The sequence below is a fragment of the Epinephelus fuscoguttatus genome, linkage group LG7 (genome assembly GCF_011397635.1).
Source record: "Epinephelus fuscoguttatus linkage group LG7, E.fuscoguttatus.final_Chr_v1".
In the NCBI taxonomy this organism is placed as follows: domain Eukaryota; kingdom Metazoa; phylum Chordata; class Actinopteri; order Perciformes; family Serranidae; genus Epinephelus; species Epinephelus fuscoguttatus.
In genome coordinates this window covers 23,210,359-23,236,562 of record NC_064758.1, presented here as the reverse complement: position 1 = coordinate 23,236,562, position 26,204 = coordinate 23,210,359, and the positions used below count along the sequence as shown (strand labels likewise).

The 26,204-nt window shown below is 39.8% G+C and overlaps 2 protein-coding genes across 15 annotated transcripts in view; both read right to left on the bottom strand.

The window, feature by feature from the left end:
* The window catches only part of huwe1 (HECT, UBA and WWE domain containing E3 ubiquitin protein ligase 1), a 42,557-nt gene extending 29,571 nt beyond the window's left edge, over positions 1-12,986 (bottom strand). For 7 of the 14 annotated variants that reach the window (XM_049581882.1, XM_049581873.1, XM_049581886.1 and 4 more), the window contains exons 1-20: positions 12,925-12,986; positions 10,205-10,273; positions 6,571-6,620; positions 6,316-6,385; positions 5,450-5,548; positions 4,117-4,323; positions 3,831-3,983; positions 3,673-3,735; positions 3,428-3,508; positions 3,260-3,310; positions 3,006-3,174; positions 2,821-2,921; positions 2,475-2,625; positions 2,237-2,364; positions 1,996-2,136; positions 1,757-1,862; positions 1,489-1,596; positions 1,296-1,397; positions 1,043-1,123; positions 679-785 (exon numbers count right to left, since the gene is read on the bottom strand). In XM_049581882.1, coding sequence (XP_049437839.1) covers positions 679-785; positions 1,043-1,123; positions 1,296-1,397; positions 1,489-1,596; positions 1,757-1,862; positions 1,996-2,136; positions 2,237-2,364; positions 2,475-2,625; positions 2,821-2,921; positions 3,006-3,174; positions 3,260-3,310; positions 3,428-3,508; positions 3,673-3,735; positions 3,831-3,983; positions 4,117-4,323; positions 5,450-5,548; positions 6,316-6,360 — 1,893 coding nt within the window. In that variant the 5' untranslated portion in view covers positions 6,361-6,385; positions 6,571-6,620; positions 10,205-10,273; positions 12,925-12,986. Of the gene's footprint in view, positions 1-678; positions 786-1,042; positions 1,124-1,295; positions 1,398-1,488; positions 1,597-1,756; positions 1,863-1,995; positions 2,137-2,236; positions 2,365-2,474; positions 2,626-2,820; positions 2,922-3,005; positions 3,175-3,259; positions 3,311-3,427; positions 3,509-3,672; positions 3,736-3,830; positions 3,984-4,116; positions 4,324-5,449; positions 5,549-6,315; positions 6,386-6,570; positions 6,621-7,677; positions 7,811-7,939; positions 8,097-8,116; positions 8,242-10,204; positions 10,274-12,924 lie in introns of those variants that run through there. The other 7 variants (XM_049581881.1, XM_049581887.1, XM_049581879.1 and 4 more) reach the window with 6 other exon arrangements.
* Positions 12,987-13,221: 235 nt separating this feature from the next.
* Positions 13,222-25,951, bottom strand: phf8 (PHD finger protein 8). Its single transcript, XM_049581872.1, has 22 exons — positions 25,659-25,951; positions 24,743-25,009; positions 24,454-24,539; positions 24,225-24,351; positions 23,710-23,870; positions 23,444-23,585; positions 23,099-23,285; positions 22,817-22,979; positions 22,611-22,698; positions 21,970-22,076; positions 21,764-21,855; positions 20,352-20,441; positions 19,982-20,263; positions 19,800-19,882; positions 19,533-19,702; positions 17,438-17,523; positions 16,884-17,005; positions 16,256-16,587; positions 16,065-16,160; positions 15,864-15,973; positions 15,384-15,744; positions 13,222-15,293 (listed from the first exon to the last, which is right to left on the bottom strand). The coding sequence occupies exons 2-22, from the start codon at positions 24,838-24,840 to the stop codon at positions 15,205-15,207; spliced, it is 3,072 nt and encodes a 1,023-aa protein (XP_049437829.1). The 5' UTR covers positions 24,841-25,009; positions 25,659-25,951; the 3' UTR covers positions 13,222-15,204.
* Positions 25,952-26,204: the final 253 nt, after the last annotated feature.

Genomic DNA, 26,204 nt, shown 5'->3' with positions numbered 1-26,204 from the left:
CCAGAAAAAAAGCTATATGGACACACTGCTTATAACAAGTCAACAGAGCATACATATGCATACATAACTGGATACTGCAACTCAGTGGCAGCATGAAGGCATGGAGGCTTTCATGAATCAAATATTTTTTTCATGCAAGTTGGCTATATTCCATCATACGTCTCATGTGGCATTCACATTACTGCAATGTCATTTTAAATCCATTATATCAACCAGCTTCATACTAAAACACTGTAAATGCAGCCATTTTAAGTTGCCGAAGAAACATTAGGTTTTTTTAAGATGACACTGCTCCTCATTCAGCATCTGCACGCAGGGGTTCAGGTATGGTTTGACTCACTATTTCAGTCTAAAGCTTACAATGTCAGTTTTATGAATACATTCACAGGCCGAAACCCTAATCTATAAACACAGGGAAACCCCTTTATATCCAAAGCGAATAAGCTGAAAGAGCTGAACGCAAAGGATATCTATAAATTTATATCTGACGATATTAGTAAGTCTTTCAGACATCTCTGAAAGACTTAGGAAACAAATGCAAGTATTAAATTTAGTACAGGTGCTGAAACAGACAGTAAAAAAGAGATGGATAATATTGAACTGTCGTTAACTGCCAGAGATTGAAAAAAGGAGACAGCCAAATAATCGCAGCATGCAAGAGCAGTGCTGGAAACTCACATCTTTGATAAGAAGGGCATGCAGCATGACATCAGTGAGACCATTATCCTGCAGGGAGGAGAGCAGGGATGGCTCCTGGAACACAAACACCGTCACAACCTCCGTCGCTACATAACAGAGAGACAGAGACAAGAGCATGGGGGAGTGAGGGGACAAAATTAGATCATAATCCAAAACAACAATAACAAATTTTACACAACATTAAATAAGCAAACAGCAAAATTTCATTACATTCAATTCCCTTCTCCAATTGACACCCAGTTTAATATGACATCAACTATGCATCTCTGAAGTCAAGTGAGAGCACTTTGCTCAGCCAGGAGAGTACTTGAAGGGCTTTCCTGAAGCACCACTGTGAACTCACCTAAGAGGAACAGTGAAGGGCCATAATACTCTGCATTACTGATGATGTGCTTGAGTGAGGTAGGCAACGACCCATCCATTACTTGTGAGAAAAAGAAGGTGTACAAACACATATTAACATCCAACATTTGCATAATGAAATACATAGATCTTGAGGCATTACTGAAGAACTTGTTAAGCGAGTATAAACAAGATGAGCGCAAGACCCTTGATCTCAAATATATAGAATAAGTAAGAGGATGCTAATGACTCACCATGGCGGATACCATCAGAAAAGGCAGGGTCCTGGATGGCTTTCTTTAAGAAATTTAGCATCGACTTTAACAGAGCTGCCCTCTGGGGGATACACTGCATACCTAGAGAGACAGAGTGCCATAGTGATGATAGAGCACAACAGTGGCAAGTGGTTTTTTTTTTGTTGTTGTTGTTTGCGTTTGCTGTGTGTACCTGCACGAGGCGTGTTAGCAGCACTGCTCTGTGGTCGGTGGTCCGCTTCTGGTCTGGAGCCAGAAGATGTGGACGGTCCAGGGCTGCTTTCCATGGCAACTTCTGACACTGTGAGAATACATTATGTTGGCAAATGAACACGAGAGCCAAGGGAGTCTTTATAACTTGGAAATATTGACTAATGGTGTAGAATTTAAAATTTAAGCCTTGTTTAATATTAATTTTTGAAGGTGAAAACATTCCTCAAGTCTTAGGAATAGCTACTTACTCTCCATGTCTGTGTCCATGTCCTCAGACTCAACAGCTGCGCTAGGCCTCTGGATCTTTGGCTTGATGACAAAAGGGCACTCTTTCCTCGACAGGTCCACCTCATGCTGCATATACAAAGTAATTAAGGGAGTGATGGACAGGATAATGAGTGAGTCCGAAGGTTTGGCAGAAGTTTCAGTGACTCTATAGCTGAGGCTGCTGTGTCAGGAACAGATAAATGCAAAGTGCAAAACCAACCTCTAGCCTGCAGATGAAAATGGAAAGGCCGCTGTGGGACTGAAAGGCAGCCATGTCAAGGTTGGTAATGAGGTCCACGACCCGCACTGCTCGCGTCACAAAGGTGATCTGGTCCTGTTCATCACCCAGGAACTTGATAACCTATGAAGTTAAAGATAATAAAAAAAATAAAATAAAAATAAATTTTTTTTTTAAAACAACAACTACAGCTGGTAACGACATATTGGTACAATCAGAATACCTTCAGGAGAGCTTCCATCATGCCACAGGACACAAGGGCTTCCCCTCCAGCATCATAGCTAGCCAAGTGGTAGAGGAATGAGAAGAGTGCAGTGGCAAACTGGTGCGGGTAGGGTTCCATCAGAGGGTCTAGGAAATAGGAATCAAAAGTTAGCAAACAAGTTTCCATTTTAATTTGCCCACTTCCTTGTGCAACACACGCTGAGGTGTTCAACACAAATCTTTGGCTGCATTCTCACCAATCATTGCTTGTATACAGTTGCGCACCAACACAGGCAAGAAGCCGTGGTAGGAGGCAGTGCCAGTGCAGTCGATGATGTTGGAAAGCTTGGGTGTCCGCTCCAGATGGACAATCGAGGTTAAAGTGCGCAGAGATGCAGCTTTGATATCCTGAAGAACAAAATCAAACACAGGATTTCAAAAACCAGAAAGTGACTTGATGATACTTCTGCATTGACACTGGTGAATACACTCATTAAGATCATCTGAAAATAGTCTTAGTCTGACAAGTCGCAAATGATATCTGTCATGTGTCATGGTTTAATGACATAGTGATTAAGCAGAAGAAACTGACTACTTTCTTACCACAAGCTGTTTGTCTGTAATTTGTAATACATCCACCAGCTCCTCTATCAAGCCGTTATACAGAATACTGTTGGCTGACTCTTGGAGTGCATTTGAATACACTGCAAAGAAACAGAAAACATCATAAATTAAAGCCTGGAACAAACCCTTTGTCAATTTATCTTAGGAAGAGGGCTCCTACTCACCCAGTATTGAGATAGCGTGCAGTCGGGCCTGCACCGCCTGCAACCTCTTCTTGTGATTTGAGAAACCATGGGCCAGACGAATGTGTGTGAACAGCAGGGTCTGCTTGTCTTTAGGGATGTTGTACATCACTGTCAGCGACTCCATGATCTCAGATGGGCTTTCTGAAATCTGAGAGACACAGAACATGTGTAAGTTGAACAACCTAAGGTGTTTTTACTCAACTGTCAAGGACACAATTCAAATCTGACTGTACCTTGTCAAGCTGCTCGATGTGAATATAGTGTAGTGTGTTACTACTTGTCTGCTGGGGAATAAGAGTTTAGAGAGGTTTAGAAAGAAGTTGAGGCATCAACAGAACATTCCACAAATATGATTCGTTTTTATTACATAATGATTGCATTAAAAATGTTGTGGTTTTTACCTTCCTCTCTACTTTGACCTCAGGGCCCGGTTCAGCGTAAAACTCAAAGTGCAGTGTGGTGGCACTGGGAGGGTACTTCTGCTTAAGTTCCACCAGGGGGCAGCACAGTAAGGAAAGATAGTTTATAAATAGTGGTTAATTGGTCTTGTTTGACAGCCTTTATTCATAAACATAAAACTAATAGTCCCACAGCTGTAGATAGTTGATAGAGACAGATATTAAACATCACTTTGTAAAATTCTTACCGTCATAAGCAGATCCCTGCAGCACTCAGCCAGACCAAAGCCATTCTCCTTTCCTCCCCAGCTCTACAAAAGAGAACAAAGAGACTAAACAATACAGCTCTTTCTCTTGAGGGACAGCTGGAATCATGGCGATAGGAAAACAATGGCATTCACTAGACCTCAGCCAGGTGTTGCAGACGGGCCAGCAGAGGCGTCCTTTTGTCAGATCCCAGTCTTGTGATGTAGTTGGATCGCTTACTGAACACATAGAGCAGGTTCAGCACAGACAGGACCACCTGCATGTCACATGACGCTAACAGGGTGGTTAAGTGCTGTAAAAGGGATGGGAGTAACAGATAAAAGAGAGTTAAAGTTAGTGAGCTGCTTTACTTTTTCCTCATTTGACATATGTGCAGTCCAGAAAAGCAGAGTCAAGGTCAGGAGTGTGCTGGATTCAAGCCTTACCTCTATGGAGCTGTACAGGTGCCTGGAGAAGCTATACTCAATGAGCAGAGCTGTGAAGTTAAGCACTGCCAAAAGCAGAGCTTTGAGTTGTCCGTTATCGGGACGGTCACACACCAGCAGCCATGACATGTTCTCCACTGTCTGGCCTGCATCGCAAAGAATGCCATCAAAGCGGTCCAGCAGATCAACCCAGTGGTACAGCTCACACTGAGGAAGACAAACAGAATAATCTTCAGTGATCAATCAAAGTGATCGATGAAGTAGTAGTAGAAGGTAAAATATTCCAGGATTTTTATTTTCCTCAAAAACACATGGAAGTTTTTTCAGAGGAATGAAGTCTGAACCAAGCATATGACAGATCCCCTACAGTAAAACCGATGTGAATGTCATGACTCTTCATGACATGGATGAGAACTGTAAATTGTACTTCCTAGTTGGCATAGTTGTTTGGTTTGGTTTTTGACACTTGAAGTGGTTACAGTCAATAGTTTTCACAGTTGGGACACATGGAAACAATATACAAATAAAACTGCTGAAAACCACCATCCAGGAGATGTTTAAATACTTCCATCTGTTTATATTCAGGGTGGTATCAATGTTTGTGTTGCTACTCTCGGCACAAACAGCATACCTGTTCTTGTCAGCTGCCTATTTTATGATTACTTCTTAAGCTCTCCGGTGGAACAGAGGCATTATGTGCAAATTCAAAATGCTCATAAAAACAGGGGAATAGAAATTACTTACTAAATAACTAAGGCACCCTTGTGGCCAAGCAGACCAAGGGAACAATCTCATTAAATTGGTTAAACATAAAAACAATCTCTTCGTTTCAGCCCTCCATCCATGCTAAAACAGCATTTCCTTTGACCTTTTATGTCCCCTCTAACCTACCCTGTAGTCTCCCATTTTAAATGTCAGAATAGTCGATTACACAACATGACTGTTGTCATTAACCTTATGCTGATATTGTCGCAATTTTAAAATAATGATTTACAGCGCAGTAGCCTGAGTCAGACTGATGTTTAACATGTGGTGCCGATGAGCCGCGATTAAATCACTAGTCATACTCATTCCTTTGTAAGACACCAGAAAGACAAAAACAGGCAAATGAAAGCCAAAAAAATGTGAACTCAGATGTACTGAATGGAGGGGATTGAGCAGTAGAGGACAATGAGCTGAGTAGGAAATGCTAATGTGGATTTGTGCTTATGTCTGTAATATTCCTCACAATCACTGACCAGTGGGTGCAAGTCATAACAGATACACAGTTATGACAGGGTTCCAAAAGAAAAGACTGAGGGAGGTGCTTCTTCCTCTTTTCTCCAGGGCTTACCTTGCCAATATTCCAGGTCTTGATGTGCTGCAGTTCAACCAGCAGCTGCTCATCACTGCATGCTTTGAGCTTCTCTATAAGTATCCTGCAGTCGGCAGGCTGTTGGTTCAAAAGGTGCACAAAATGGTTAGTCAAGCTGAGTTCAAAGGCCACCTATGCTTCTTTTCTACTAACATAGTATAACACAGTATAACACAGTATAACACACTTTAGGGATGCTATGACATGCTGAAATGTTAAAATTTATATTTCTACTGTGAACTCACAGAATGGGGCAACTGCGCTGGCAAGTAACATTGGTACTTTTGTCCTGCTTATGTGCAGGACAAAACTATGACCATCTCCACTCAAAATTGAGATGTGTCACTGCACTAAAATAATTTGCCTCAACACTGTTATACAGTACATCCAAAAAGCAGTCGTGGTGAAGCATACTGTCATTGAAACAGATAGGAGCCTTATAGTTTGGGGATCTGACCTCCTTCAACATTCTAACTCAGAAGTGTAAGGGTTTTGTCACTGCTATGCAAAGCAAAAATGTACTGCTGCTACTTAATAGTCACCACTGCTATGTCTTTTACAATGAAGCAAATGTAGAAAAGAGGATTAGTAAAAGAAGCAGTCACAGCTAACTGGTTAGATAAAGATGTGCAGATGAAGATATCTACTGCTGTATGTGCAAATCTCAAACCTCCATCATATCACTCGGGAACACCTTTAACAAAGCCCTCCTGTTAAACAGAAAGTCATGTGGGCTGTGCCCCCATTATGGGCTCCTGTCACAGTTTGTGATGGTAAAGCTCAGTTATCCCAACTGTATAGAAATTAGCCGCTAGTGAGGCTAGGAATGGCGACACACTACTCACAGCTTCCGTAGGAGTTTTCTTTAACTTGCTTCTGTCGACCTTCATTGTCGATAATCTCTATTTGTTGCTCCTGTTAAAAAATTGCCACGTACATCAGAAACAAACACGTGATTCTGAATTTCAATGTGTTTGATGTTGAACTACATATAGATGTATACTTCTAAAATAACATCTAAATAATCTAAAACCAATGCAGCATTCAGACCCAGAATTAAATCTTTATGCATGTACACAACATATGTGAAATGTACTTACAGAAAATAATTTGGCAAAACCCACTTAACAGCATGTTCCAGTCACGTTATCTGCAAAATGGTGGTGTAAAAAAAAATAAAATAAAAATCAAAAATCAAACGAGCAACAGTGTCCCACATATCACAATTAAAAAAACAGTTTTAAAAATGTGCAGACTAATCTCAAGAAATGATGGTTCCTAAAAAGATGTAGATAAAGCTGTAATTTAATTGGATAGCACCAGATTCATTACAGGATGCCTAACAGTGTATTCTAACTAAATATGATGATAAAGAGATGATAGAGGAAGACTACTTTAAGTAAAATAACAAAACACAGGCAATCAGAGACAGACAATCTTGAATTTTGACAAAGCACTCAAATAATTAGCAAGGACAGTGAATATGGGTATATTCCTTTAAAAATCTGTTGCAGCTCCCAAATGGTCGATCATAATCTTTAGATAAATTGTGATAACGATAGGACATTTGTTTAGGTTATCTAGCAAGATCTGATCATCACAAAGCAGACTCAGACAGAGCATTAGCTTGAGGCTAACTAGCAACATACGACACAAAGTTAATTAAATTAGGCTGGGCCCTATTTATTGGCCTGAAGTATCTGTCTAACCTTTCTCGTAGTTGGAAACCCAGGTGATATATCAATAAGACAGATCACTACCTGACTGTGTGCTTTCCCTTCATCAACTCAAGAGACTTGACGCTGACAGGTTAAGTTATAGCTACCTAGCTAACAAGCTAACGTCACCCTCGCTAACAGCATAACGTTATTTACCTATTGTTAACAAGTCACTACATACATGTTGGGCCGCAGTTACTAGTCACAAACGACACTGGTTTGCTGGGTGACTAGCTAGCAACACGTCTGACGAAACAAGAGACGTTGGGAAGCTCACCGTACCAAAGAAATAGATCGGTAACGTTTGCTACGGAGTTGATGTTAGCCCCTAACCAGCTAACTGTGAGCTACCGGTAACGTTAACGTTAGCAAACGATCCTCTTTTGAAACACTTCAAAGCATTTGAATACCACCAGACAATATAAAAGTCATCCAAGTCACAAACAAATCATGTGCGTAATCAACGGCAAACACATAAATGTAGCTAACCAAAAATCAAGCGGCTTTTGCCGTTTGTGCCACAGCTGTCAATCCAGATCTCTCAAATTCACCATGCTGTCCTGACCTGACTCTTGACTAATTTAGGTCGGGGCTGTGCAGGCCGCAAAAGAAGACCGCACTCCCCACTCCTGCACCATCCCCGCTCTAAGTAAAAACGAAACCGTAAACACCAGTTGGTGACCAGCGACAGTAAGATGGGTGTGTGTCAAGTACGTTGAACCAGGTAACGTTACTTTGCTAAGGCTCTTACCCTGGTTCCTCGGCTAGACAGTCGTAGCACGCGCTAGCTAGTCGGCTAGCTACCGTTAGTTGAATAGCAAGCAGAAACGCATAATAACTCGCTGAATCATTGTCGGACGGGTCTAACGTGACACTGCGAGTTCTGTTTTCAGTTTTCGTTCAGGCAAATTGACTACCGGCTACCGACTCGATAGAGAAGTGTGCTCATCCGTCCGTTGGGGTATTTTTCAGAGTATCCGCGCTTGTTTCCATAGCACAGAGGCACTAGCTGTTGGCACAGTCATCATGACTCTGGGTAGTGTGCAAAAAGTGAATAACGTTACGGCAGGGAATCAGTAGCCACTGTTTATCGATGCAGTGCATGTTAATATAGGGCAACTGGCCCTCCGTGGAACACATCACCTTAATATTTCATGCGGTCCTTAACATCTAAGATCAACACAGGTGTCCAACTGACAGCATCCGCAGCAAACGACCAAAAACACTATAATATCGACTATGAATACATATGCCTGCATAATGGTTTTCATCAAAATCTATCAGGCGTATAACTGTCAGCCTCACCATGGGGAATACATTTTCATATGCACATCACAAGTACTGAACATGCCACAGATTGTGAACAGTGAATCAAAAAAACTGAAGTATTGACAATGCAACAACACAGCTGCAGTATTTGACACATGCATACAAAGTAAAGCTCATATTATAAGAGCATATTTACTAAAACTGAAGCAGAATTATGACTTAATCAGGTAACAAGGAAAGAGGTATTCAGCATCCTCGTTTTTATGCCAGCTGATTAAAGCTTACTAATGATGGCACTGATCAATGTTTCTTCAGTTAGTTCAGTATGTGGGCTTTTTTTTTTCTTTTTTATGTTAGCCACATTAACAACATATGTACCAGACCAACACATGAACAATATTGAAAGCCGCCTGTTTTGAGGGGTTTACATGTTAAAATTGAAGCTATTTTACTTAGTGGACCAGAGCACTCCTTTTGCCTCTAAAATATAGAATCAAATACACATACAAAATGTGTGGTGTTTTTATTGCAAGAACAAATATTAGTATTACTTGATATTTATGATGGTAAAAAGTTTAATAATTAGTAAACTATATGCATGATTATTACACCTGTAAATTCCATCAAATCTCAGACACAATTTACAGAACAGTGCAGTTTAACAAATGGTTTATTGAAGCCACTAAAAAACACAAGCTGCTCTCTCAATTATAATAGAAAAGAAACTGTAACTATGTCAAATAGATCATCTTTATCCAATCGATGAAACTGAACAGCACTAAGAAAAATGGATTTAAAGAATGTTTCCTCTGTCAACACATCAGTTTGAGTCTGATCTGTCCCTCAACATCATAATTTATTAAAAAAATATTTCCAGTCTTCTTTTAGTAGATTTAGTCTTAACTTATATGTCACCTTTACATGATATTTTTTTTTTTTTTTTTACAACTAATACTTATTTTGGCAATATTTTTTTTTCCCCTATTATTTCCATCAATTTTATTTACATGTTCAACATCAACATCTCTGGGTTATACTGAGAAAGGCTTGTCTTGTTTTTAAAAAACAAGTCTTTAATATCAGCTGATAATGACTTATCACAAATATTGATATTATATTGGCAGATTAGAAATCTAAATCCCACTGCATAAATGCTTTGTATTCATGGATACATTTCAATACATATTTTTCTTATTTCACACTTAAAATATTTCTCTTATTTAAAATTACTTATTTTTTTTACTCAGTTTTATCGAAATATAAATTATCATTATTTACTGTATTTGGTCTCATCTCTTTAATATCAAACGGCTTTCTGGAATAACAGTAGTGTTTCTGTCACAAAAAAAAGGTTGTCTGATCTTCTCTTGGTTACTCTCCCATATCAAGTATAACATTCAAAAGTCTCACACCGGTCAGCCTCTAGGAGTTGGTGAGTTTTTCCAAAAGTAATTTTACGGTGCTATGAGCAGCAAAATCCTTTTGCCACTGAGCTCAGTTGTACTTGTGTGAACTACAGCTGATAAATGCAAATTACAGTAAATCATGCCAATACTATCTGGATGGATAGATGAAGACCACAGAGAAGAGGAAATACATTAACATTGTTTAGGGTGAATTGTCCATGTAAGATGCTACACAACCCTTCACTTTAAAAGGAATATGAAGAGCTTAAGGTAATTTGCTTAAAAAAGTTATTCAGATTTACCAGTGTAGTCAGTGTAGTAAATAAGTTAGCTCTACATACCAGAAACTGCTTTGGTTCAATAGCTCCACCATTCTCATCCTTGGCTTGCCTGCAGTTTCTTTTAACTACCTGAAAACACATAAACAATGCAATCCGATATAAGAGATTATTCAAGCAGCTTGGAATTGGCAAAACATTTAAACTGGCAGGTGTAACAGAGTTGTTGAAAAGCATAAGTACTAATAGCAACTTCCAGCCCAACTATATAAAGACATACTGTGATAATGCTAACAGATGTGTAATGTGGGACAGAGTTCTGATAAAACCGCAAGATATTCTGTCTAGCAATCAGTTACATACTGTTCAACACTTTTTTCCCTGATGTTAAATTAAAACCTGAAACATTATCGTACCTCTTTGGCTTTCTATGCGACTGACACTTAAAAAAAAATCACAACTCAGACTTGCTTTTGCTATGCCTGTACAGGCCCTGGTTAGGTCAATCAAACTGATCGTAAAAGTCTGCAAGACTCATTATGAATCACCCACATATGTATGTATGTAAGCAGTGCTTTGTTTGAAACATCCTGAATTGTAGAATATAAATATCACTGAAGTGAATTGCCTGGAACTGAAATGGTCGTTATCAAAATCACAACATATGCATGACGTGCAATAGCTGAAGAGCTCCAAATTAGAGTTACATGCTCATATACTGCCAGACAAATCACCTCTAGGTGTACTGATGATCATTTTAAGTGTGCCAGGCTGCCAGCTAAGGACTAGTATGAATTGTTAAACTCAGTCATTGTCTTTTAAATTAATCGATACAGTATGCAGCATTCTTTGCAACAAGTCCACTCCTCTTGTTGTCATGTCATCCCTATGGTCACTGATGACGAGGACCAGAGGGGATGCTGACAGATTCACTGTTTTGGTTGTGTGTTCATTGAGAGGCATCACTAACGTTACTTACTTTCAACAACATGTAAATGTGATGTGTATTAGTGGTTGGAAGCCTATTTGAGAGTGCGATGCTTCCCACATCAATTAATTAAATTTGCAATACCTCCCTGAATAATAACGTCCACAAACAACAACAACTACTGACCGTGGGAACTGGTCAGATCCTCTGCATCTGAAAACACTGTAATGTTAAGTTAATAGCTGTGGATAATACTACCATTAATGTTAATGGACTCCAAGGGTGTAGATTTGCCTATGGACGAGGAACATGTCCCTACCAATAATTTGGGAGGACAGAATTGTCTCTACCAATATTTGAGTGAACACGTTTGCATTATTCACATTCTGTAAGTTCTGTGCACGAAAATAAGGGACAAACACAGTCTAGTATTGATTCAGCAGGGGACAGTGTATTTTATTTTTCAATGCGGGACGATCGCGTTTTATGATTAAAGGCAGAGCAGAGCACATATACACACACTCCTCACACAGAGACAGCCCCGAACAGGGTTGTGTCTGTCAGACGGCCTGAAGAGGATACTACCATTTCAACAGAGCAATACCATAATGCACAGCAATATTACAACCTTTTCTTCTCAATATTAAAACTTTATCCTTGTGTTCTCAGAGAACACATATGTGTGGGATTTGTTTTGAGTGAGTAAAGTTTTGAATAAGAGCAGAATCACACAAGAGCTATAAAAGTCAAGGAATTTGTAAATAAAATCAATGAATGCATCGCTGAGGTGAATAGGTGCCACATGCATATTTAAAAGTGGTAACTTCCCCATACAACAGACACAAAGGAGGACGAAAACGTAAATCATGCCTACATGTGTTGACATAGCAGGGACGTCATAAAACAAGGAAGAAGAATAAATATTTGAATGCAATACAGAATGTCTGAGAGCTTTAGAGCATTATATTTTCATATTTTGAATTGTCACCTGATTTTTCTTAATTCATAATTAAACATTTCCGCTATAAACTGGTGCACAAACCTTCACCAGAATGCAGGAAATGAAGTGTTTGGACCCCCAGACCTTCAGCTTAATGTGTATCCCCATCAAGGTTGAAATGAAAGCTAGGACTCTGCTACACTCCTTAACTCGTTTATCACTCCCAAGTTGGTGAGGTTAGTTGTAGCCGTGTGAAATCACCTCACACTGTTTACCAATATTACTGGGGTAACGTTAGCTACCTAATGTTACGCAGTTAGTGGCAACATTAATGGTGGTGTCGTGGCGCTAACGTTAGCAAAGTTAAAAGCTAGTTAGTTAGGTGACGTTAGCTGGGTTCACTAGCAGTTTATGCTAACGTTAGTTACTTCGGCTTCGATTCAGCTTTAACGGCTAACGTTAACGTTAGCAGATTACGAAAAGTCAAATCTGCAGTCTGACACACATTTTAACTCTAACCGGGTATTTGTATCATCATTGCCGAGGAAACAGAGGAGTCACTGACCGAGGATACCTCTTTGACTCGTAGTTGTACAGAGGCGCACATACCCACACACAGCGAACATGAGTGTGTGTATGTGTGTGTGGCATGTATGTTTGCGGGTTTCGCGCGAGCTAACTAGCTAGCAGCGGGATCTCCGCACAATGCTCTATCAGTGGGATCATGGCTAAATTAAAAATGGCGGTTTACATAGCAGAGGATCCGTACTTCACCCTTAAAAAGACACTAGTTTTGTGGTATCAGGTCGCAGTGACGGGTGTGAATCATCGACGGTAGATGTTAAAGAAGAGAAATGTCTGCCAGCAGTTAGCTTAACCCCATGTCAGTACTGTGGAATAAGTCTTTCTGCTTACCTCGAATGCGTGTTACATTTGCTTCTCCATCTTGCACTAGCGAGTGGTAGGGCAGTTTGGATCTCGCGAGAATACCTGCTGCTGCGTTTACCCAGGGCACTCCCTTGTAGCTGTTGTACAATAACGATGCTGGTGCGTCTTCGTCTCAAAGAGGGCACCCAGCCTCACTAACTGGTATTTCCACCCTCAACCTTTTTACTAGATGTGCACACGAAAGCACACAGCAGAGTTCTCCAGAGTTCTTATGAAAAATATATTTTAATTCAGTTTAATATGAAAGTGTATTCAAACTCACTGACAATTTGGAAATAAAGACTGGACATTTTTTAATAACAAATGTATTGGACGGGTAAAGTTGAGCAATGGAAATAATGTTAAGATGTGAAAATAATTGTACAATAATTCGTACAACAAAAAACCCTGAGAAAAACTGTAGTCACCACTGATCATTAAAATGAAATATGTCTTGACATTAAAATGTACGTTCATTTGAAAAAAATCAGTGTTGATGTGTTTAATACAACACAAAATTACTTGTGTCTTAATGACTTTCTGATATATTCCATTAATGCCTAAATCCCACCTCAGTGACTACGATGAAAAACAGAGTTCTCCAGTAGACCACAGTAAACATAAATCATTCATTTGGACCACAAATCACAATTTTGGTGATTTGGTGGTCCCATAATAAATTCAATGAAAAAAAGAAATTTTGCCCAAGGTATACTTTATCTGTTCCAGGTCGTGATTAAACACATCATGTTTAAAACACACAGTACACACCAACACAAGAGTGAATATCAACAATAATTAGTATAAAACTAAATTGATGAAATTAAACAAGGGCATATTTTTTTTCCAGAACATTTCCACTATTACACTGACAAGACAACATGACAAACTAAGCATGACAATTACTGCGTACAAATATAAAAAAATGAACTATTTCAGATATTTTCCAAATACAGCAATGTATCATGTACAAGTTATGTTAAGAAAGATTTAAAAGTTTTTGAACTATAAAAGAACTTAAATTACAACATATATTTACATGTCAATTCATGTCCTGCACCTTCACAATGTTTTCACACAATTAAATCTACATGTCTGCCGACATTTTGATAACTAGTACATTCTGTGGAAAGAAAGCACATCTCTAGATCTGGCCCGAGAATGCTGCCGAAACTTTGGGCTCAAAAGGTTAACAACTTGCAGGAAACTAATCTCTTCATGTCATTATATTTTTCTGCTCTTCCAATGTAGTTATATAAATTACAAAATATTACAAATATTTACAATGACAACATAAACTGTAAAAAAGAAAATTCTAACAAAGCAATGGACACCATTTTTGTACAGGTATTAAGTGGTTGAAAATAATTAAAGTGGGGACCAAGAGGACGAGGTGGTGAAAACATAACACGTTAAAACAGGCTAAGAGATGACAAAATGCTGCCTTGTTAAATAAATATGATGAGAATAAATAGAACTGTACGATGTTACTCTTGGCATCAGTTGTGCACTTTTTACTTTACGTGTCGAGCTACAGTATAAACATCAGTGACAAATTCCTCAAAAAGAATGAAAACATGTGGCGCTCTGAGTGCTGACCATGTGCATACACTGGATTTTTACAAAACTGTTTATTGTGTGTAACGAGTGGTATCCTGTAATCATCATGCCACACAAGAATGTGTTTATGAGGTAAAAAGACTAAATACAAGACTACAACTGCATGACCGTGTGTGTGTGAGGGCTATACAGACATTACATTTTACCTAACTAGAAAATGTGTTTTTCTTTCCCTTTTTAAAAATCATTATGGACAGCAGAATGTCTTTGCATTAATAAAGCCACTAAAAATAGCCTAAAAAACCATAAACTATTGGGTTTTCTCAAATTATTACGCTAGTTAATCTAGCTACTTAAATCAGTGTCCACCTGTCATTTTGAAATATGTCACAGCTTCCCATTGCCAATGCAAATGTTTTGTAATCATTCAGAGTTACTTGCGATTTTTAAAAAGTCACAGATGTGCCTCTGAAAATGCCTTTATGCCGATATGGACAAATGGAGTGCCACAACAGGCTGCAATTGCTGGGCAGAGTAATTGGTGTAGGACAAGAGATAGTGAGGTTCAATAACAGGTGAAAACCATAAACAAATTTATCTGGAGTACAAAATATAGATCGCTATCTCTATTTCCTTCAGACCTACTTTCACAAAAAGCTTTTTCTTCATTCCCACTTAAAAGTCTTTTAGCCACATATCCGACAGCTCTCACAAGAGAAGTTTGCCGTTACGGTGGATTTTCAGAATTTTTCCAAGTCTCTGTTTTGCAGTTGCAAGTCCTTTCTTTGGACGTTTCCCTATATTAAAGTAGAAGGGGAAAATATATTAGAAAATATGCTACACAGAGATATGACATTATGCTGTCAATAATTAATGTTTATGCAAACCTTGACCGACTCCTGTTGTGCCTTGGCTGGCTACACCTGCAGGGGATGTACCAGAGTGAGAGCTGCTGTTCTGCGGAGAAAGTGAAGGTCGGCGTGAAGTGAGGAATACGCCAGGGGCCATGGCTCCGCTGCCTCTAGGCCCTCCAGGGCCAAAAGGTCCTGGTCCTGCCGTGTATTCATGATCCAACAGACTAGCAGAGTAGTAATCCATCCTCCTGTCTGGGCTGAAGTCTCCTGCAGACTCTGGGGCAGGTGGTGGTGAGGGTGGAGCTGGCTCAGTCTGAACAGGAGGAGGAAGGGCTACAGGAGCAGGAGGACGCTGCTTTTTGGTGTACTTCCTCTTGGCAGGCTTTTGCTGCTCCTGGTTCATAAGCAAAAAAAGAAACAAGGGTAATTTTCTTATATTGAAAGATGCTTCTACCACACATTATTCAATGGGCATATACTTCACAGATCAATACACTTTGTTTCCTGACTCACTTGTTGTGCCAGCTTGGCAGCAGCTGCTGCAAGACCAGTTTCTACAGATGCAACTCGAGCCCCTTCCCTGGCTGGTCGATCCTGTTTGGGAAGTGTGGGCATCACCCTGGCTATAAATGAAAATAAATCATTAAGAGATCAACCATTCAAGAGCTGAAAGGCAAATCTAATCTGTTGTGCTATTATGTTTAAGCCAAGCACCTTTTGGGCTCCAAGGTGTGTCATCCCAGTTTTTCTTCCGCTTCATCTTGGCCTTGTTAGCATGATCCTCCTCATCAGACTCTAAGGACGGGTAAACTTAAACAAAAATTTCCTAACATTAGTTAAACATTGGCTTGATCAATGAAAGCTTTGTACAGCAGCAGGTGTAAGTCACTGAGTGTTTTACTCACCATAGTCTGAATCTTTAAAACAGGTTCCCAGAGTCTCTTGCTCATCTGGACTGTCCTCGTCACTAAGATGACGGGCTGGTCGTTTAATTGGCCGTTTCCCAGGCCGCTGGATGACAGGTTTCTTCTCGGGGCTTCTCGTCTTTTTGACTCCTCCGGTCACCCATACCGCCTTGCCACCCTTTTCCTTGACCACCCCTAATCCCTCTGTCAGGCCTCCAGAAATGGATAGAGGAGATGAAGAGGAGGAAGATGAGGACGAGGAGGGGGGGTTGGCCATGGACAGCATACCCTGTATGGCATCCCGAGTACTGGGAGAGGCTGGGGCTTCCTCGCTGAGAGGGGGAGAGAGTTGAGTAATCAATCGTCATCTCAAAAATAACCTTCTAAACATAGCGTACAGTCAGAGCCGTTGCAAATATGTGAACTATGCGAGTTTCAAAGGTTATTGGATTCTTGCAACAACACAGTGAGACATTTATTCCCACTTCTGTTCTAACGTGTTGCTCTCGTCACTCTTATCCAGAGCTCAGGAAGTCTGCATAGCCTAAAACATCATCACAAACTCTTCCTAAATATGAGTGCTAAATGAATAAAATAAAAGGATCACATGTGATCAAAGAAATCTAACCTGAGTGCTGCAGAGTCCAAGCCTGCCACTTGCTTGCTGGCCTTCAGTAAGTCCAGGATGCCCCCTGCTCCACCCTTCACCCCGTGAGCAGCTAGTGCCTCTTCATCTGTGGTGTAATCCTCCTGGAGCCACATGTACAAACATGCTACTTAACCAGTGCTATCACAATAAAGTTCTGATGGAAAATGCGTGATCTCAGCCGTGACTGGTTGTTTATATTATGCAGCAAGCTTGCAAATTGTGATATGCTGTGAACCAGCCTGATCAAAATGGAAACCGTATTTATCACTGTAGGGAAAATTAGCGAGAAAAAGCAATTGATTTGATCTGATTCAACTGGAGGGGAAATAAAGTGAATTTAAGTGAGCCACTACAATGTAAACAATGTCAAACTCAAAACCATAATGCAGTCAGTGTTAAGAGTGCATTATTTTTTCATCTTTGAGACTGACTAGTTTACTGACAAATACTTCTTACTTACAGATCAAAGATGGCATTCAGAACTGGCTACAGAAAATCTGACTGGTGTGTCCGTCTCATAATGATGATCTCACCTCAATGTCAAAGTCTACCTCTCCTGGCTCCCTGATGCGATTGGGGTCGGAGCAGGGTTTGGCTCTCGGCAGCTTCCTGGGAAGACCTGATGGGACAATTTAACACAGTGAGGTTATAATAGCAAGACTGCTTTGAAACCATACTACTTAACTATATAACTTGATGTTCTGTTTATACATGCTACCACCATGGAATATATATAAATACAATATTCAGTAGCTTTGTTATGTAGATGACATGCAAATTTATGTCCCATTAAAAACCAGTGAAGTAGGCAATAGTCAGTAATTATTATGTTGTCTGTCAGAAATAAATGCTGGATGTCCAGAACCTTCTCCAGCTAAATGAAAACACATAAATAATTATCTGTGTCTCCCAAAGTTGATTCCTATTATAGAATAACATCTTGGCACCCTGTCTACAAATGTTGAACCTGCTGCCAGAAACTTGGGTGTAATATCTGACTGTGACCTTTCATCTAAGGAGGTTGTAAGGGTCGTTTAATCATGTTTTTATTAGCTGAGGAGCATTTCAAAAATCCGGTCTTTTCTCCAAGAAAGTAATGCATGCTTTTGTCCCATCTCAGTTATTCTAATTCACTGAATTTAGGGTTAAGCCCAAACAAAAACATCTCATGCCCTCAGCTGGTATAAACGCAGATGTTCAGCTTTTAACAAGCACTAGAAAACAAGATTATCGTCGCCCTGTTAAAGACTCCCTTCACTGGTAACCAGCAAGTGTTAGAATTGATTTTAGGACTTGACTGATTACATTTAAAGCACTTTTTGATTCAGCTCCCAGTTACACTGCTGAACTGCTGCTCCTCTACGAGCCAGAGTGCAATCTCAGATCCTCGGGCAAGGCTCTGCTGGCTAAAAAGTCCCAGCTAAAAACTAAAGGTGACCAGGCTTTTGTGGTCAGGGTCCCTGAGATCAGAAACAGCAACAACTTTTCAATCACAAAAAAATCGTATCATTATTATTACTATTATTATTATTAATATTAATGAAAGTAAATAATTTTATTTCCAATATGTCTTATTAATTTAATAATACTGCATTCTGTTCTTTTTTTTTTTTATTACTTTGGGGTATTTTATTTCTACTTCTAACGTGTTAGCTGTCTGATTTGATTTTATTGCAGCCTGGAAATGTTTTTTATTCCAATTTTAACTACGTCAAGCACTTTGTAACTTTGTCTTGAAAAGTGCTGACAAAAAACATTAATTATTATTAATATTATTATTATTAGTAGTACTAGCAGTAGTAGTAGTAGTGTATAAGGTTCTATACTTAGCCAACTATCCAAGTGTTTAAAGGGATAGTGCACTCAAAAATGAAAATTCACCCATCATGTACTCACCCATATGCCCATGGAGGATCAGGTGAAGTTTTAGAGTCCTCACAACACTTGCGGAGATCCCAGGGGAGAGGGGGTAGCAACACAACTCCACCTAATGGAGGCTTACTGCGCCCCAGATTCAAACGTCCAAAAACACATAACTGAAACCACAAAATATCTCCATACTGCTCGTCTGTAGTGATCCAAGTGTCCTGAAGCCCCGACATAAAAAGTTGTTTGGAATATCATCATTTGAACTCTGTTTTTAGCCTCATTGTAGCATGCAGCTCTGACTGCCTCTCTGTGCACCGCGTTCACGTGTGCGCACGAGACCAGCGAAAGCACATGAACACACATGTGAACAACTTTTTATGTCGGGGTTTCAGGACACTTGGATCACTATGGATGAGCAGTATGGGGATATTTTGTGATTTCAATTATGTGTTTTTGTATGTTTGAATCTGGGGCGCCGTAAGCCTCCATTAGGTGGAGTTGTGTTGCTACCCTCTCTCCCCTTGGATCTCCGCAAGTGTTGTGAGGACTCTAAAACTTCACCTGAGCCTCCATCGGCATATGGGTGAGTAGATAATGGGTGAATTTTCATTTTTGGGTGCACTATCCCTTTAAATAGCTATACTGCTCTCTCAGAGACTTCATTGGCAGGTAAAGGAACTAAAGAAATGTTGGTCCGCACAAAAGCTACAATATTTATTTGAGCATTCATAATGCTCTTGTTTAAAGTCAAATTCTCACCGCTTAGTTTCTTTTTCTTGCTAGCTCCTGCCGGCTTGCGGCGGGGAGGAGGGGTCTCATCAATCTGCAGCTCATCCTCGGACTCAAAGTCAGACAGACTGGATCCTTCCGCAGCAAGATGTTTGAACTTTCCTGCACTTCCTGCACCATTACTGCTGCCGTCCTTCTTCCTAAAATCAGAGGATCAACAGGTAAGAGCCAAAACCTTTGATAAGACCATAAGATCACAAAAGTAATAAGAACACAACAAATGGCTGCAAAGCTTACCCTTGGATTTTTCCATTGGTCAGCACAAGTTTCAGTTTGCTTTTATTTAGCTTCCCTTCAAACTCCTCTAAAGGCAACTCCAACTGAAAGACAGAGAAGAATTGCAAGTAAATATAAGGATGAAACATTCAGACACAGATGAAATGCTGTATAAGCAACACGAGTGTCTGCAAATGCCATACCTTGTTCTTGTTTTTGGACTTTCCAGGTTGAAATTTTTTGAGTGTGTGTTTGGTGTGGATCTCAATGAGGTCAAGTTCTCCTGCTTCTGCTTTCAGTAGCCCCTTCTGACTCTTCTTCTTGGTTCCTGGGGGCCCAAGACCCCCGAGCACCTCCTTGGGCTTGGGGCCTTTCTTTTTTCCAGGGGGGCGTCCTGAATTCTGAGAGGTGGTCAGGGGAGCTTTAGAGAGTGGTGAACCAGGATACTGAGGTCCAGCGCGGCCAATGTTTTGCTGGAAGATATCCTATCAAAAGAGAGTAGCATTTCAATACGCACATTAAAAAATAAAATAAAGATAGAACATGCATAAACTTTCTGATTCTGCTACCTACCTCAACCAGACGAATCTCCTTGGCCAGGTCCTTCACTAGCGTCTGAGTATTGATGGTTTCTGGAATCTCCACTTCATGGTCTGCTAAAGCCTGAGTGCATGGAGACAACTATTATCATCTCACATAATAGTTTATAAAGTTAACTGGATGTACATAATAAGACATTTTAATGCTGCATTTTTGTGTAGACATTCAAAATGTAAAAGAAACGTTTGACATTTGAAGCTATAGCCAGCAGCTGGTTAGCTTAGCACAAAAACTGAAAACAGGGAAACAACTAGCCTGGCTCTGTGAAATGGTAACACAATCCTTCTACCAGCATCTCTAAAGCCCACTACTGAACACAATATATCTTGAGTGTGTAAAATAAAATTGGCCATTTTATGGCGGGTTATATGCCAGATTATTTCTTGGGTGTGACCAGTAACTTCCTGGAGTCTCTGCTGGTTGCATGGAAACCACTCAGAGCCAGGAAACAGTCAGACACATGACCCGCTGTCATTTATTTATACTAAATAAACAAACAATCACATTAGTGAGCTTAAGAGCTCCTCAAAGGAAGTCTCTGTGCTAAGTTAACATAATCAGCTGAAAGCTGTAACTTCACAGTTAACAGACAAATATGAGAGTGGCAATGATCTTCTTAATTTCTTCCAGAAATGATTAAGCAGCATTTCCAGGTATTTTCCCGTGAAAACAGGAGCTGCTGATCTACTGCTGCCTTGATTGGCAGTTTGTCTTATTGTGTGACTTTGATTAATCCAAACTAATCCTTATAAACACCAAAGTCACACTATGTTAAGCGAGGTAAAATGACTGTTTTTGTCAGTGGAGTCTGGCTTTGAAGACAGCATAGATAAGTTTCACTTGTAGTTCACTTCCCTGTCAGAAAGGGCTTTCTGTTTGGGAAGTACTGAGCATACGACTGGATATATGAGACTTGGTTTATACCGCACAAGTTGTGTAAGCATTTGAAAACGATGTTTTGATGTTGTTAAACATGGTCCCCTATGACTTCGATTCATCAAGAATTTTCTCTATTTTTGGATTCCTTATTCAGTAGAGACATTTGAGAAAAATGTTTTCTTTACAAATTCAATGTAACATCAGCAATTCAGGAGGTGACGTATTCCTTTAGTGGTGCAACTGAACATAACCTTCTAAGATGAAAAATGTCCTCTGCATTATCCCTTTTTCAAATCTAATCATATATGTTATGCTTACATAAAAATATAATTTTTATGTAATAATAATTTTGCTGTTGTGCCTCTGCTCCAGCAGTCTCGTGCAATATGAAGCAAATTCCAGCATGCCAATGTCACTATTACTTATGGATGGAAGTAATGAAACAAGAGGGAAGAGATGAAAGAATGATATACAAAAAGGTAAATGTAAGATCAGATTTTGCTGACCTCTTTACGGGTCCAGGTGCGGAAGGCGTTATTCAAGGCCTTCGCTCCATGAACCAGGTAAGTGGCAGGATGTCTGCGGTTTTCTCTCAAACCTGCGAGACAGAGTAGCACACGGTTAATAATATCAAGATGACACACAGCAAGCACAGGCCACTGCCAGTAGTAGACATAACATAAATATTTGGAACTTAATTGAACTGCCTCACCTCTGAAGGTATCAAGAAGGTGCTTTCCAACATACCAGCACACTGTCTCAAAGTTGGGAAAGCTGAACATCTCTGCTGTGCTTAATCTCTTCTCTATTTCATATGCCCTAGAAATGACAACACAGCACATAGGAAAAGTCAGACATTAGTGGTTATTACCACAAACTTGCAGATTTCCTCTGCAGAGATGTGACCGGAACAGCCTTACAAACTACGAGAGAGAAACTACAGTGATTCAGGGCTAAATGTTCCCTTAGCACAATGATGTTTAAGTTTGTCTGGACTGTCATGAATATTAGGCAAACCACAACAGATCAGTATAATGTGAAAGGGGCTGTGGGGTATGACACCAGAAAAGTAAATGTTTGCAACACAAAGAGGATCTGCCAAATGTTTTGTTCTTTTTTCTGGTTAATTTTCTGCTTTTGGTATGTTACTATATTAAAACAACTTGCAAATAAAATTTAGTTCACTTTCATTTCTCACCATCCTCTGTTTGTCTTGCCTTTATAGAACAATGGGAAAGTCAGGTTCACAAATGTTGCTTAAATGTCAAGACCATTAAAAGAACACTGCAGTCAAGAAGGACAACAGTAAGATTACATTGACTTGGAATGGAAAACAGTCCTGAGGAAACTAACCGGAGCTGCATGTCAATGTTGAGACTATGCAAGAAGTTTCCTCCAAAGGCCAGGCAATCCACTGGAGTCAGCACAGCATGGATCCACCCTGGAAGACAAACACATGACATAAGTGTAAACAGTATTTGATTCAGACTCATTTGACTGTCATAAACTCTGCTGAAACCATTTGAACTAACAAAGCAAACAGAAGCATTGCAGCTCACCTGTTGGTATGAACAAGGTGTTTCCTTGTTTGACAGAGCACTTGTAACACATATCAACTTGGTCTCCGAAGAACATCTCATTCTGGTTAGATGAGGAATTCCAACGCTCAAAAAGTGCCAAGTTGGCTGCAGTGGGGGAAATCAGGTAGAAGATTTTCTCTCCCTAAACAGACAGAGAGAAGCTATTTATATAACACCAATTCTTTTTTTTTTTAAGAGAAAATTTTGTGGTCAGTGTGACTAAAACTTCCTAAACTTGACTGCAACTGTTTTTCTTCTCACCCTCAGGACGTGGTACCATACTGAGGTACCTCCAAAGTCAATGTGGAAATCTGTGTAGCTGTCCTTCACTCCCATTAGGCAGTACTTCTGCACATTGGGGCGCTCAAATACAGACTCTTCAGGCCAGAGGTTTTCCACCCACGACAGTTTCCTCACAATCTTAGGAGTCTCCACCAAATTCGATAGCCTAAAACAAGTCAAAACTAATGTTAAGTCTTCATTAAAAACATCACATCTGTAACAACTCAACTTAATTTGAAAGAGAAGTATTATTAAACTCAAGTTACAAGACAATGCATTAAACAGACGAGTTGAACTGTCAGCAAAGAGATTATCTTTGTGTACCTGGTCTCAGAAAACTCTAGACTGATGACGTTGAGCACTCTGTCTCTGTTGGGGCTGTTGTAGTATTCAACAAAGTCTCCCAACCGCATCTTCAGGTCACATTGGCGAGACACATCAATCACATCAATCTCCTTGTCTGCACCTGCAATTAGAACGAATAAGTTTGAGAAAACAATATATATTATGTCCATGATAAATAAGAGTCTAAAAGTCTTTACATAAATCAGTACAGATCTTTGCATTTAAATTAAGCACAACAATTTCACCAATGTAGTGCTCTACGTCGCTGACGCTGAATGATGCTGGAGGAAGGGTCATGCCGAGTCCATCCCGCCTCAGTACCATGACAGGAACACTGAATGAATGCTCTTCCAGAAACTCGACTGTCAGCTGGGCCCCAGACGGCTTTAGCAAGACTTCATCCGCACTGTCATAGAAACACAGACGACGACCAAAAAAAATGTTGACTGTGCTCACAGAGAGAAAATATTCCAAACAGAATGCTTTACAATTATGTCCCAACCAATACAGGAGCAGAAACTGTCAACGCATGGTAAAAAAACCACACACACACACACACACACACACACACACATATATATATATATATATATATATATATACATAGCACACCATACATGAAGTAAGCACAATAATATCTACACTACATCAACATTAATACAATCTATTACAATAACAATACAATAAAAAGTAGCTTATGTACGCCATTTAATCGAAAAACTAGATTTATATTTAGCTTCTGCCTTTGCAGGAGACTTACCCTGGGAAGGTGCGGCTCCGTAGCTCCCTAACAAACTGTGGGCTGCCTGTCTTAACAGGCCGACCTGGCTCTCTAGCTCCAGCAGCACCACCATCTGTCTGCTTATTGCCACCACGGCGTTTGCGCACTGAGAAAAGGAGAAACAGAGAAACAAGATAAGCAAGTGCATCATTATGTAAAAGTAAACCAATTAGATCATAAAAGGTACACTCAAGAGATGGTAACTTACTGACTGATGGCCCATGGGTGACCTGACAGTTGGGGCAATGATACAGGTCAATCTCAGCTGCTTTGTCCTCCTCTACTCCAACACAGCTACACAGAAAACATACTTATATCAGACCAAGAATGCACAGGAATAATAGCTGACTGTGCTGTGGAGGGTTGCATACAGAGTATACCCACAGGAATCATGCAACTAAGACAACACACCATAAATCACACAACTTAATAACTAAATCTCAATGCACACAGACAACAATATGATCACCACAGAGTTTAATCTGAAAATGACGTACCTTCCATGAAACCAGTCTTGACATATGTCACACTCGATCATGAAGCGTGTCACATCATAAGGCAGGCGACACAAGCAGTACACCGGCACCGATGCCATAGTGAATGTGTGTTCAGATGTCAAACTCTAACTCAGGTGGAAGGGACTATTTAACAAACTAAATGCTCTATTAATAATTATGTGGTAAGGGTAATGTTATTGTTGACTGTAAGTTCGCTTCCAGATTGTTTTTACTGATACACATGTCCACCGGGATTCACTTGGAAACCTGTTGAAATATAGAAGAGAGAAAAAACATTGTAATAGCTTGTCATAACACACGACAATAATCCTTCATAATACTTTAACACTCCACACCGTAAACGCCTAACGTTAACGTAAAAACTACTGCTAGTGTAATGTACAATAGCTACTACTGCAGCCCAGTCAACTAACGTTAGCTGGGCAGCGAAACTGGTCGTTTCAGTAGCATAACATTGATCTTACGAGTATCACCCACTTCATATACTACATAATTGGCACGGCAAAGTTGTCGTCTTTCATTTGTAGATTTTTTTTAAATTGAAACATTTTGCTGCTGCTAACTAGCTGTTAACAGTAATGTTAGCCGACTGGCAGGTCCTAACGTTAGCTCACTGTTTGTAAACATGCCCCTTGAATGTTGTATTGCTGTCAAAGGACTAACGTGTTTAGCAAGTAAGCAGCCGATAGCCGCATTAGCTCCAGATGTAGCTAACTGAAAGCTAAGCATTTGCAAATATGGTAACTTAAACTTCCACAAGAAAATAGTTTGTGTAGTTAATTTAGCTTTTAAACTTGAGAGAAACACTACATGCACCAAACACGGTTAATTCATTTGAGCTAAACAAAGAAACGTCGTCCGCTACGTTAATTGATATTTAACGCTAGCAACTCACCGAAATCTAGCTGCGGCAGGCCAAGCATTCGAAAGCCGTTGTAATCCCTACGCAAGATCGGGGGTAGCTGCGGCCTTATTATGCAACGTAAATTATAAACAATTTGCTTCACCACATTTTTGTTTATCAACTCCGTAATGCCCAAATTATGGAGGCTGAGTCCAAAAATTTACACTGGACCAGAAAACTAAAATCTGAAGCGACCCAAACCAGCACAATAACTACAAATAACAGCGTATTGAACTACATCAACGCCATTTCAAAGGCAGTAGCGTCAGACGGTTGTTCGTCGCTGTCTGCTACCGAGGAACAATAAAGTTGTCGACAGTCAAATGTGGAGTAGCGTTCAAGAAAAAAAACGTTGCGGAACGTTTGTGTGGCAGCAAAGTTACAGAAACATGTAGATAAATATTTTTTATATACGCTATAAAAACCATACCAATATAGTAGCCTGTGTGTGTTTTTACTCATAAAATCTAAAATATATTTAATTTAAAAAAGGTCAGTAAATACATCAGTAAGTAAAAATGCAAGAACAAAGCAGTC

Excerpts from the sequence above, each read along its gene's own strand:
- phf8 (XM_049581872.1), bottom strand. The coding sequence starts at position 24,840 with ATGGCATCGGTGCCGGTGTACTGCTTGTGTCGCCTGCCTTATGATGTG. Across the intron at positions 23,871-24,224 it reads CGGAGCCGCACCTTCCCAGG|TGCGGATGAAGTCTTGCTAA; the intron begins GTAAGTCTCCTG and ends TTTCTATGACAG. Across the intron at positions 23,286-23,443 it reads CTAGAGTTTTCTGAGACCAG|GCTATCGAATTTGGTGGAGA; the intron begins GTACACAAAGAT and ends GACTTGTTTTAG.